Source organism: Trachypithecus francoisi, unplaced genomic scaffold, assembly GCF_009764315.1.
Source record: "Trachypithecus francoisi isolate TF-2019V2 unplaced genomic scaffold, Tfra_2.0 Lachesis_group7, whole genome shotgun sequence".
NCBI lineage: Eukaryota > Metazoa > Chordata > Mammalia > Primates > Cercopithecidae > Trachypithecus > Trachypithecus francoisi.
The window spans coordinates 3,591,221-3,603,638 of record NW_022681472.1 but is presented as its reverse complement, the minus strand read 5'-3'; the positions used below and the strand labels follow the sequence as shown (position 1 = coordinate 3,603,638).

At 39.7% G+C, this 12,418-nt stretch overlaps 1 protein-coding gene across 6 annotated transcripts in view; it reads left to right on the top strand.

Moving 5' to 3' along the window:
- The first annotated feature begins 382 nt into the window (after nt 1-382).
- The window catches only part of EFCAB1 (EF-hand calcium binding domain 1), a 30,470-nt gene continuing 18,434 nt past the window's right edge, over nt 383-12,418 (top strand). For 2 of the 6 annotated variants that reach the window (XR_004435344.1, XR_004435343.1), the window contains exons 1-6: nt 383-558; nt 4,085-4,240; nt 4,966-5,070; nt 5,738-5,889; nt 6,467-6,571; nt 10,095-10,180. Coding sequence is in view for 4 of the 6 variants with exons in the window: in XM_033202978.1 (XP_033058869.1) it covers nt 501-558; nt 4,085-4,240; nt 4,966-5,070; nt 5,738-5,889; nt 6,467-6,571; nt 10,095-10,154 (636 nt within the window). In the remaining 2 variants the exon portion in view is untranslated. Of the gene's footprint in view, nt 559-4,084; nt 4,241-4,965; nt 5,071-5,737; nt 5,890-6,466; nt 6,572-10,094; nt 11,486-12,418 lie in introns of those variants that run through there. The other 4 variants (XM_033202978.1, XM_033202977.1, XM_033202980.1 and 1 more) reach the window with 4 other exon arrangements.

Genomic DNA, 12,418 nt, shown 5'->3' with positions numbered 1-12,418 from the left:
CAGCCCCCAGGATGTCCGAGATCTTAGGCTTCCCCTTGAGGCGTGACGCTCACCACCCGAAACACCTCTCATACAGCGTGCACACCACATTTCAGATTTTAATGATTTACACTGCAATCAAGCAAAAAGGTTGTGAACTCAAAAGCCAGCAACAACTGAACATTTAAACTCCAACGTCCACAATCAGAATACAGCCCTCAAGGCGGCCAGCTGGGACCCTGCAGGCAGCACCGGGCACGCAGGACCTAGTGCATGCAGCTGTTGAGCCGATGGGCGGAGCCCAGTTGTTGCCATGGCCACGTCGCGGGCAGCCTCGGAGCCAATCCGCGGCGGGTCGAGCCGTTGCCTTGGCTACACCGTCTGTTAGGGCAGCGCACGCAATCAGTGACGGAGACCACACAGCGTTGCCCCAGCACCAGGGCTAGCGGGGGTCCCGGGAGGGTCTCGGCAGCCGTGCGCCCCGAGACCCCCGCCGCGGCCCGATTCTCTGAGCGCCAGGCATGAACCGCAAGAAGCTGCAGAAGCTGACAGACACCTTAGCTAAAAATTGCAAGCATTGTAAGTAAGAATCTAGTGCCGGACAAGTCGAGGCTCCTGGACCGAACCTGGGTCCCACCCGGTGCCAGGGTCCGCTGTTCTGCCTGCTTCCCGCCTCCTGGGCCTGTGTGGGCTACCTACCGCCCCTCCACTCCCGCCCCTTAGGCATAAGTCAGTGAGTGAATCTCCGGGGTGCTAGCTCCTTGGGTTTGATTTTAGGAACCCAGGCCTCCGCCTCTAGTGCTACCTACACTCCCACACATGCATTTACTTGCTTTTCCAAGCCTCTTATTTTACCTGATAGAAACATGTGATGTTAGCCTCAGTGAGGTGTAAAATAAATGCTAAAACCCACTGGTCTCAAGAAAAGTAGCACCACCAACGTGCACTCACCCTGCTTTCTAGCTCGCATATACACCGCAGGTACAAGTTCTGGAAGCTTACCAAGAGACCCATAGGAGAAAACGGTGCTCAACTTCTCAACATCTTTAGGAGATGTTAGTTGTGTCATCTCATCTGTGCCTCAGAACAAGATTTGTTTGGAAACCAGAGTTCAGCACAACTAAACACGCGGTAAAGAATGGATTCCCAACTTTAGACTTCCACTTTCCAGTGGCCCCTAGTGTTGAAAGATAAAGGAGACTTTGCAGGTGACAAGATGAGCCCTATTTGAAGGCACTGCTCTAATCTCGCATTTGAAAGAGTGGTCCTGGAATTTCATAGGAAACTTTGAGTTTATATTCAGACTGAAAAACATAATTGCACTTGAGCAAGGAAACCGTGGGTATGGTTTAGATGAGGAAGATATTGCCTGTCGAGCAAACTTAGAAGTTGTGTATTGATTGCAAAACTACTGGTCACTTGAAGAAACAGAAGCAACAATTCCCCAAATATCTGCGTTGCTCAAAGAAGAAGGAATAAACATATTGACGTAGTTTTAGAGATCATAAGATCTAGTGCATTCTAATTATCATTAGTATCTGATTTAATACCTGGTAAAAAATGCTCTCTTAGTGGGATGGTGACATAAATGAATGTTATGGTATGTGTAAGCATCTTAAAATGTTTAAGAAACAAATCCTGTAATTTAAGATATTATTATGACTACTATACTCTGATGAGAGTTTTGTTCTGTTATTGTTTTTCTTAAAACACTTTCATTTCTGGGAGAAGAATAGGTATTCTTCTAGTAAACATCTAGTAAACATTTCTGATAAATATTCAAAAACAATGCAATAGCTGCTATACACAATACTGATTTTGTCCCTTTCCATAAGTTTGAATTTGATTTAGTCTCTGTTCAGTAAGTTTGAATGCATTGCAAACAATCATTCTGTAAACAATCAAAAGGTGAGTGTATATTTTTAAAGATAAGTAAAAATATGGCAGGAAAAAGTCTACTCTTGATTTTTTTCTTTACTAAAAAAATTTTAATGAGTCTTACAAACTTAGATGATTATTAAAGTCTATAAAAATAGTTATAAGTCATGGACATTATAATAATTTTAAATTTTCTTTAATAGAAGAACTTTCCCCTAAAGTTAAATTTTGTTTTAGTTGCAAGACAATAAAGCTATCAAGAGTCAATGGATAAATTTTGTAAAATCAAAGAAGAGTGAAAGATCTTAAGAGAGCATCTGGTTCATGCACCATTCTACAGATATGTTCTGCAGGACACATTTAGGGCATTCCAAGAAGATGAAAATCTGTTCTTGAATTTTCTTCAGGTTCATTTAATATTGTATTCTAGAATTTAAGAAATGTTTAGCAATAAAAGTTTTCTTATGGCTAACCTTTGATCCTTTGGGTAATAAATTAAACTAACTTTTTAAAATTTTTATTTCAGCTGAGATGGAAAAATGGCTAACCAACATCCCCTCTGCTACCATTTTATATACATGAACAGAGTACATCATTCTTCATGCAGGCTTTTCTTCCCCAACCACTAACAGCTCTTGCTTTTTAAGAGGTTTGTGTGTGTGTATATGCGGTTACATGTAACATGAAATTTACTATTTTAACCATTTTAAGTGCTTACATCCACCTCCAGAACTTTTTCATCGTCCCCAATGGAAACTCTACCCATTAAATATTAACTCACCATTCCCTCCTCATCCTAGCCCCTGGCAACTACCATTCCACTTTGTCTCTATAAATCTGACTAAGTACCTCATATACGAGGAATCATACAATATGTGTCCTTTCGTGCCTGGCTTATTTGACTTAGTGCAATGTTCATAAATGTTCATCTATGTGTCAGAATTTTCTTCCTTTTAAAGGCTGAATAATACTTCATTGTATGAATACGCCACATTTTGTCTATCCATTCCTCCATTGATGGACTCTTGCATCTGTCTTTTGACTGTTGTGAATAATGACACTATGAACATTGTTGTACAGGTTCCTGCTTTCAGCTCTTCTGAGTATGTATTTAGAAGTAGAATTCCTGGATCACACAATAATTGTGTTTAATTTTTATGAAGCGCCATCATACTGCTTTCCAGTGACTAACAGTTGTTTTTAAAATCATAACCATTATATTGTTTCCTACTGTTTATTTGCTGAGTCTTTTTTCCCAAAGTTTTTAGTGTTTCTCTTTAAATGTGGTTCTCCAAACCAGATATCTCACAAAAGCCTGTACTGACCTCTAGGATGAGGTGTGATTTTTGCATTCCTAGATGCTGTCTTCTGTTATACACACGCAGGTTTTGTCCTTGTTTGTTAAAATGCTCAATCATAGTTTTGTCTGGTTTCTAAATAAATTTTCCCCAACTTCCTCCCATACTTGGTATTTGGGCTTTTATATTATCAAGACCAGGCAATAACCTTTCCACCTACATTCTCAAATGGGGATTGGAACACAAATAATTAACTCGGTATTTATAACCATGGTCCTTTATACAATAATGTGTATGAGCAAGTATCTGTGTGTATATATCCTTTAAATAAAAATGTCCTTCCTCCAAACTATTACTGAATACTTGCATGTCAATTTTTACATAATCCTCAAGAAGAGCCATATTGGGTGCTAAAATATGCTTTAAAGCTTTTTTATTGGAAAACTGGTGACTCTAGTTTCCAAAATCTGGCTTATGAATTCATGAAGCCTAAAGTGAAATGAAAATCATTACCTAGTTCTCATGAACCTGACATCTATTTCTGGGGAAAAGAAGTTGTAAATCTCATGAATGCCATAGTAAAAATACCGAGAAAAAGTTACCATTTTTTAATCTTACCATTCTTATTTTAAGTCATATTTCTACCAGCCTTGTAGAGTTTAGAATCTGACACCACTATCATTATTCCAGTAACTTGGCTAACATTTTCATATTTTTTCCCTAAACATGAGAATTCCTGTTTGGAGGATATACTACTTCTTTAATTTCTATTAAGTTAAGGATCATTAATCTCAAAACAGGAAAGTCTTCTATTGACAATTACCTATTTGATGTCTTTGATGTTGTTTGTCTGTAAACTTATTGCAAAATTTAAGTTAGAACTTAACAATTAAAGATTCACTTTTGTTATGTCTATTTTATTCTTTCAGTTAATAAATTTGAAGTGAACTGTCTTATAAAGCTTTTTTATAGCTTGGTGGGAGCAGTAGAGAGGCAAGGTCTGGTTATTGGACTGGATCGTAATGCATTTCGAAACATCCTGCATGTGACATTTGGAATGACAGATGACATGATTATGGACAGAGGTAAGAGACACGCAAGATTCAAATTAGCCAAATCCAGCCATAACTGGAAAAAAAAAAAAAAAAAGGTTTGGTGCTTGGATATCCTCTTGGTAGGAAGCTTAGTGTTTTGCATTCCCAGTGTCATTGGAATATACAAATTTAATTTTGAAAAGATCACAGAAAAGGAGGTAATATCGGCTTTGTTTTGTGTATTTAAGAAGAAGACAAAGTCATGTTGACTAACTACCTTTCTCTTACCTTATATCAGAAAACCTAAAACATTTCGATTTCTACTTAATAAACATAATAAATAGAATAGTTTTAAAAGGACATTTAAATTCTTTCCATCACAGAAAATATTTCTGTGGCAAGATATAATTCTATGCATCAAGTAATGACTTGAGTAACAAAAATATAAAGTATTTTATTTATATTAGTATATTTAACATATCTAATTAATATGATCAACTTATTTTATAGCAACATACTTATTATTAATTAATGATCAATATACTTAGACATTGAGAATTGTATTTGTTCCCACAAAAACATTTTAAAAATTGAATGTTTAATAAAACAGTTTCATGATATTATGATGTCTTAGTTTCCTCTTTCATCAAATGAGAATATTGGACTGTACAAACTGAAGTGTTCTCTTAATTTTAAAAGTGAGTGATGCCAACGTAGATTCTTTACTGAGAATTATCATGCAGGACAGGTGTTCCATTTAACCTCTTTCCCTTTAGTATTCCGAGGTTTTGATAAAGATAATGATGGCTGTGTAAATGTATTGGAGTGGATTCATGGATTATCACTGTTTCTTCGAGGATCTTTGGAAGAAAAAATGAAATGTAAGATTGCAGGTTGTCCTATTGGTTTGTACTTTATGAATAACATATCTAAAGCACTTAAATCAGTGTCCTTCAACCCAGACAGTAAAGTGGGTTTGTTGGTTGGCTGGCTAGTTGGTTTGAATCCCACAGGCCTATTTTATGGAATGAATTCAAGTCAATAAAATATGAAAGAAAGTTAATAAAAAGAAAATTCAAGTGATTCCGAGGAGTAATTTATGCCAAGGAAGACTCCATAGGCATTACTACACATGCTAATTATGTACATATACATTTATGTATTAAGCATTTGACAGATTTTACTTGAATTGTAACCATAAAACTAGAGAGTATTGATTCCAGTGTTCTTATTCTTAATTAACTCAGTTAATTCTGATGAACTCTGCTTATGAGCCATATTTCAATCAGTTTTCCAAGAGTTTCAAGGTGAAGATATTCAAGTTACTGTTCCTTGGTATGCTTTTTCATAATTGAGAGTCAGGAAATATTTTCTAAAGATTATTGTATATATTCTCGTATACGTTGACACTTACAATGAAAATCAGGCTGCACGAAGACCTGTGGAGTTGATACAGCATCAAGATAGAACTTGACCCTGAAAACTTTATCAGAGAAAATATTACCTTACTGATAGCATCAAATTCATAATTTGTTATTTTTTTAAAAGATTGTTTTGAGGTGTTTGATTTGAATGGTGACGGATTCATTTCAAAGGAGGAAATGTTTCACATGTTGAAGAACAGCCTTCTCAAACAGCCATCTGAGGAAGACCCTGATGAAGGAATTAAAGATTTGGTTGAAATTACACTTAAGAAAATGGTAAATATGGGTAATGTCAAGTTTTTTATTAAAATTTGTAGGCCAGATACGGGCTAGAAATAAGAATTTAAATTATAATAATTTTCAGTTCCCTGCTTGCTTAAATAAAACACATAAATTATGCTCCTCATTATAATATTAATAGTTCTTTTCAATTTCACCACCCAACCTCTTATTTTTCTAGCACTTTTTTTTTTTTTTTTGAGACAGAGTCTCGCTCTGTCGCCCAGACTGGAGTGCAGTGGCATGATCACAGTTCACTGTATCATCAAACTCTTGGGCTCAAGCAATTTTCCTGCCTCAGCCTCCCAAGTATCTGAGACTACAGGTGCATGCCACCATGCCCAGCTAATTTTTTTTCTAATATAGATGAGGTCTCACTACGTTGCCCAGGATGGTCTCAAACTTCTGGCCTCAAGGAATCACCCGCCTTAGCCTCCCAAAGTGCTATGATTACAGGCCTGAGCCACTGTCCCCAGCCTAACACATTTTAAAAAATTAACTCTTGACTATGAAAAGAGCATGTATTTGCAGTAATCATTTTAGGTGTTGCCTAACATGTTTCTCATTCCCCTAGGATCATGACCATGATGGGAAACTGTCTTTTGCAGACTATGAACTGGCTGTGAGAGAAGAGACTCTTCTACTGGAGGCCTTTGGGCCATGTCTTCCTGATCCAAAGGTACTGATATAACTTTCCCTGAATGGTAACCAAAGTATAATGTAGAACAACCCAGGACTTCTTGATTTAATGGGTAGTGGATTAGACAAATCCTGTCCACCCAGAAAGAATGTATTTTAAATACAGAAAGCGCACTGAATAACCTGCTGATTCATTTCATGGTACTGTTGTGGCCTGGTGCTATGTTTCATTCATTAACTCATTCATGTCAGAAACAAGTAATGAGATTTAATGTGTGCCAGGAGCACAGATGAAAGGCTCAGTGATTTTACTCAAGGGCTCATATTTTCCGATAAAAATAATTACACAAGAGTATGATATGTATTATTATAATGATACTTAATGACTTGTATGTGCTTCATCTATGCCAGGCAATGTTGTAAACACTAAGCCTCACGTTGCCTCATTTAATCCCCTTAACAACCATGTGAAGTAGGTAGTAATATTAGCCTCATTTTCCAGATGAGGAAACCAAGGCTTGGAGAGTTTAGGCAACTTGTCCAAGTTTACCCACTTATTAGTGGAATACCCTGGGTACCCTGGTGCCAGAGTCATAGAGATATGTGTAGAGTGTTGTGGAACTTGAGAAAAGGTCATCTAAACAGATGTATGGGAAGACTGGTAAATGGCTGGCAGGGCAGGGAGCTTATCAGAATAACTGGTTTTCAAAGGACAAAATAGCCAGGTCAGATGGGAAAAAATAATCTCAGCAATGGATGATGTATGCACAAAAGAGAGACAGAAAGAGAGATGGAGCGAGAGATGGAACAGGAGATGCAGATGCATCTGCACTGGATGAGGTTTTGGTGTGCTCTGAGGCTGGTGAAGAGGCTGCAGAAGCACAGCTTGTGGAGCTTGGAGCTCAGGTTTAGTCTTGAAGGTGACAAGGCATCCCTGAAAGATTGAGGCAGATGGTGTGATGTGATATAGAAACAGTATCACTCTTCCCAGCCCTAGCATGTATCTCCTGCTGCCTACTTAACATGTCCACTTAGATCTCCACAACAAATTTTTGACTTTTCCCCAAAACTCACCCCTCCCTCAGTCTTCCCTGTCTCATTAAGTGGCAAGCACATATGCCCAGTTGTTCAGTCAAAACCTAGGGGCCATCTTTAATTTATCTCTTTTAACACTATTAGCTACACCTCCAAAATATGTCCTTGAATATAGCCTCTTCTCCTCACATCTGTTCACCGCCACTCTAAGTTAAGCCACTGTCATATGTTACCTAGCCTAGATTGTTAGCTTTCTGGCTTCCACTGTCATCCCCTACTGACTTTTCTCTACAGTATCCAGTATGTTTAAAATGCAAATGTTGTCAGGCCCGTCCCTTGCTCAAAACCCCCCAGAGGGTTCTGAATTGTACCCAGTGGGCCATTTCCCTCTCTCCACCCACATCTCCTATCACCTCCCTTCTCTCTTGCTGCTGGAGCCACAGCAGCTGGCTCATGTGCTTCCTCCATGCCCTATGTGCTTGCTGCTGCCTCTGTCCAGAAGCTCTTTCCCCAGACTCTCCTGGTCCTCATTCTCTTACTTCATCCAGTCGCTGCTCCAATGCCACTTCCTCACAGAGCCCTGTCTTGACCATCTTAACAATCCTCCCTCTTCATCCCCTAGCCCTGCTTTCTTTCTTTTTCTTAGCAGCTCTTTTTATCACCTAAGTATATCTGTCTCACCACGTAGATGTCAGCTCACTCAGGCCAGGAACCTAGTCTTTGTTTCACTGTGTTTCCCCGCACCCTGTGTGTAGCACATGGTGTGTGTCTAGTAATGAGAGATAGATGGATGGATGTATGGATGGATGGATGATGTGGGTGCATGGGTGAGTAGATGGATGAGCGAATGGATGAATGGATGGTTGAGGTGATTGGGTAGATGGATGGATGGGTGTGTGGATTGGATGGATGGATGGATGGATGGATGGATGGATGGGGCAAATGGGTGGGTGGATGTATGGATGGATGGATGGATGAATAGATGGATGAGTGGATGGATGAGGAGGGTGGATAGGTGAGGTGTGTGGGTGGGTAGATGGATGGTTGGATGGATGAGTGGGTGAATGGATGGGTGGGTGAATAGATTAAAGATAGATAGATAGATAGATAGATAGATAGATAGATAGATAGATAGATGCATGGATAGATGAGTGGATGCATGGATGGGCAATGGATGGATGGATGCGTGGATGGATGATGAAGTGGGTCAATGGGTGAAATGGGTGGGTAAGTGCGTAGATGGATGGATGGATGGATGGATGGATGGGTGAGGTGAGTAGATGGATGGGAGAGGTAGGTGGGTGGATAGATGGATGGGTAGATGAAAGGATGAGTGGATGGATGGAAGGACAGATGGATGGGTGAGGTGAATGTGTGGGTAGGTAGATGGGTGGATTGATGGGTGGGTGGATGGATGGATGCATGGATGGGTGATGGATGGATGGATGGATGGATGGATGGATGGATGGATGGACGGATGGATGGATGATGGATGGATTGATGGATGGATGGATGGGGTGGGTGGGTAGATGGATGAGTGGATGGATGGATGGATGGATGGATGGAGTGTATGGGTAGATGACTGGGTGGATGGATGGATGGGTGGATGGTGGATGGGCGAGGTAGGTGGGTGAGTAGATAGATGGATGGATGGATGAAGGGATGAGGTGGATGGATGGGTGAGGTGTGTGGGTGGGTCTCAGAAGTGTAGGAGCTCTGGATCTCTCCATCTCCTCAGGAACTATTTTATCATTTACCTTTATCTTTATACCACATCTTCAATCTCTTCCCTCTCTAGTGAAACCTTCCCATTAGAATTTTAAAAGATTCAAAACTGTCCCATCTGAAAAGCAAAATGAAGGAACGAGAGAAAGAAGGAAAGAAAAGGAGAGAACTTACCTTAATTTCACACTTATTACTTCTATTTCTTGTATAATGGTTTTCCTTCTCAAAGCCTAGCTTCTTGAAATAATTGTCCACATTTAATACCTAACTACTATCACTTCTTCCCATCTACCCCTGAATCTGCTTTTGCAAGGTCACCCTCCCACCTTGTGAATAAATCCCGTGAATGCTCTTGGCTTCTTGCCTTACTGAACCACATGTCCCTCCCCTCGGCTCTCAGTACAGCCTTCCTGCTCCAGAGAGTGCCTTGTTCCCAACCAAGGCCTGACTGTGCCTTGATTGGACCTCCTGGACTCCCATAGTCCACCGTGTGCCTTTACCTACCACAGCCCATGCAGCCCTGACTGACTCTTTCCAGTTTCTGGACAGTCTCTGCCACCGGGCTGGAGACTTTTGGAGACCTGAGTCAATTGGTCTTGCTCATCTTTGTGGCCACAGAACCAAGCACTGTTTTTTGAGTGTAGTCATGAGATCTGTGAGTGAAATGCATGAACACCAGAAGTTCTCGATGCCCACTCACCCTCAGTTATCCTGTCTCTACACACTGAGGAGACGTACAGAATATTTTGTGGTGTTCTACCTTTTTTGGAAATCTATACTAAATTGAGTACCTTTTTTTACAGAGCCAGATGGAATTTGAAGCTCAAGTATTCAAAGATCCAAATGAATTCAATGATATGTGAATACCTAAATGTCTATATTGTCTCAAGTGAGTAAAAAAGGAGGCACATATGTATTGCTTGTTTTTTGTATTTAGTTCAGAAAAATGATGTTGAATTGTGTGTTTCAGGGTTAAGATGAGGTTCACTTACATATATCATTTAACATCAGTGTAAGGTGCAATTAAAATAGATGGAAGACAAGAAGTCCCTTATTAGATGATGGGTTTGGCAAGACAGTTAACTTTTCTAGAGATATTTTATCACATAGACTATCTGTCGAAGCACATAAAAGGCATAAAACGTTTGGATTCATTAAATGAATGGAAAGATTATGTAATTATGAATTGTTAATACAAATATTCTGTATGTCAGAAAGAAGCTGGATGTACACTGAAAAATCATTGAAACGACTGGATTTCCTTTGAAACAATAAATAACGAAGATGGGATCAAAAGAATAAGAGTATTCTCTTATTGAGCATTGAAACGCCTTTCTGGTAGGCACTGAGGGAGATCCAGAGAGATGGGACACATGGAAATCATATTATATTGAAATATAATACAATTTGAATTATTATTTGAGGCTTTGGCTAAATAACCTTACTGATTGTAAGTGCCTGAAGGCAAGGGTTTTATCCACACACATCTTTGTCTGTCATAGCAGTTAGTCCTCTGCATACAAAGGTCTGTCCATAATTACTGTAGATTGGAAAACCAAAAAGTACCACAAGATAAATGCAAATTCTTGGTGAGCAGAGGGAGAACATGTACTGAGTTTCTTAGGTTTCATGGCTAATACATTGGCACAGCTTTCAGTTATCCCTGCAGTCCTTCCAGACAGTCCCTGCCCCGTGCGTTGCAGTTGGTTGCCAAAGCCCCCTCTGTCCTGGCACCAAGTATTCCTCCATTCTGACTCCACGTATTGCCCCCTTGCCACTGCCTGAGTGCACCATAGTGTCCCCATCCCCCCACTGCCTAGAGTTCCCCTTGTGTTCCCCTTTATCAGGGCACATCCTAACTGTACCCTGCTGGCTGTGACCTCCTGAAGACAGACCTGGCTTCTCCCTGCATCTGGCTACCCAGCACGTGCTGTGGGCATCCTGAGAAGCCTGAGAAAGACAGGGCCAGGTTAGGCTTGTGTGAGCTGCTTTCTGCCTTCTTGGTACACACAGTAAGCAGTGGAGAGGGGTGTCACACCGTATCTGTTCTATCCTCATGTAAATACTTAGAGGCTAGTTGGGATAGTAAATCTTTCTTACTACATATGCATTAAGTTAAAGTAAAAGAATATTGTGTGGAAAAAATGCACTATTACTAATAAATGGAATAAACAGATCCAGGAAATAAAAGAAAGCATACTTTACTGTGCAAGTTTTTTTTATATTTTAGATTCTTACACAGATGAACTTTGACACAATTTTTCTATTTGCAATAAATGTAAGTAATGCAACACACAATGCTTTTTTATCTTTATTGAGGGATAATTGATAATTTAAAACTATATATTTAAGGTACACAACTTGAGGTTTTTATATTTGTATGCATTGTGAAGTAATCACCACAATCAAGTTAGTTAGCACATACACCACTCACATAGTTACCATTTTCTTTTTGTGTGTGTGAACCACCCTTATAGCAAATTTCAAGTATATAACACTGTTAACTATAGTCACATTGCTGTTTATTACATCTCCAGAACTTATTCATCTTTCATAACTGAAACTTTGTAGCATTTGACTAACATGCCCCCATTTCTCCCCACCCTACTATCCCCAGCCCTTGGAAACCACCATTCTACTCTCTCCTGCTATGAGTTTTGCCCTTTTAGGTCCCTCATATAAGTGAGATCATGCAGTATTTGTTTTTTTCTGTATCTGGCTTATTTCAATTAGCATAATGTCCTCCAGGTTCATCCACATTGTGGGAAGTGACATAATTTCCTTCTTTTTAAAGGCAGAATGATATTTCATTGTGCGTGCGTGTGTGTGTGTGTGTGTGTGTGTGTGTAAGGGGGAGACAGGGACACTATGATGCACTTAGGCAGTGGCATGGAGCGAATTGTGGAGTTAGGGTGGAGGGACACTGGGTGCCAGGTGGGGCTTTGGCAACCAACTGCAATGCACGGGGCAGTGATTGTCTGGAAGGACTCTAGGGATACGCTGAAAACTGTGTCATGTGTATATACACACACATATACATATATGTACTTCATATATTCATTTATTCATTGACAGTCATTAGGGTAGTTTCCATATCATGGCTACTGTGACTACACTGAAATAAACA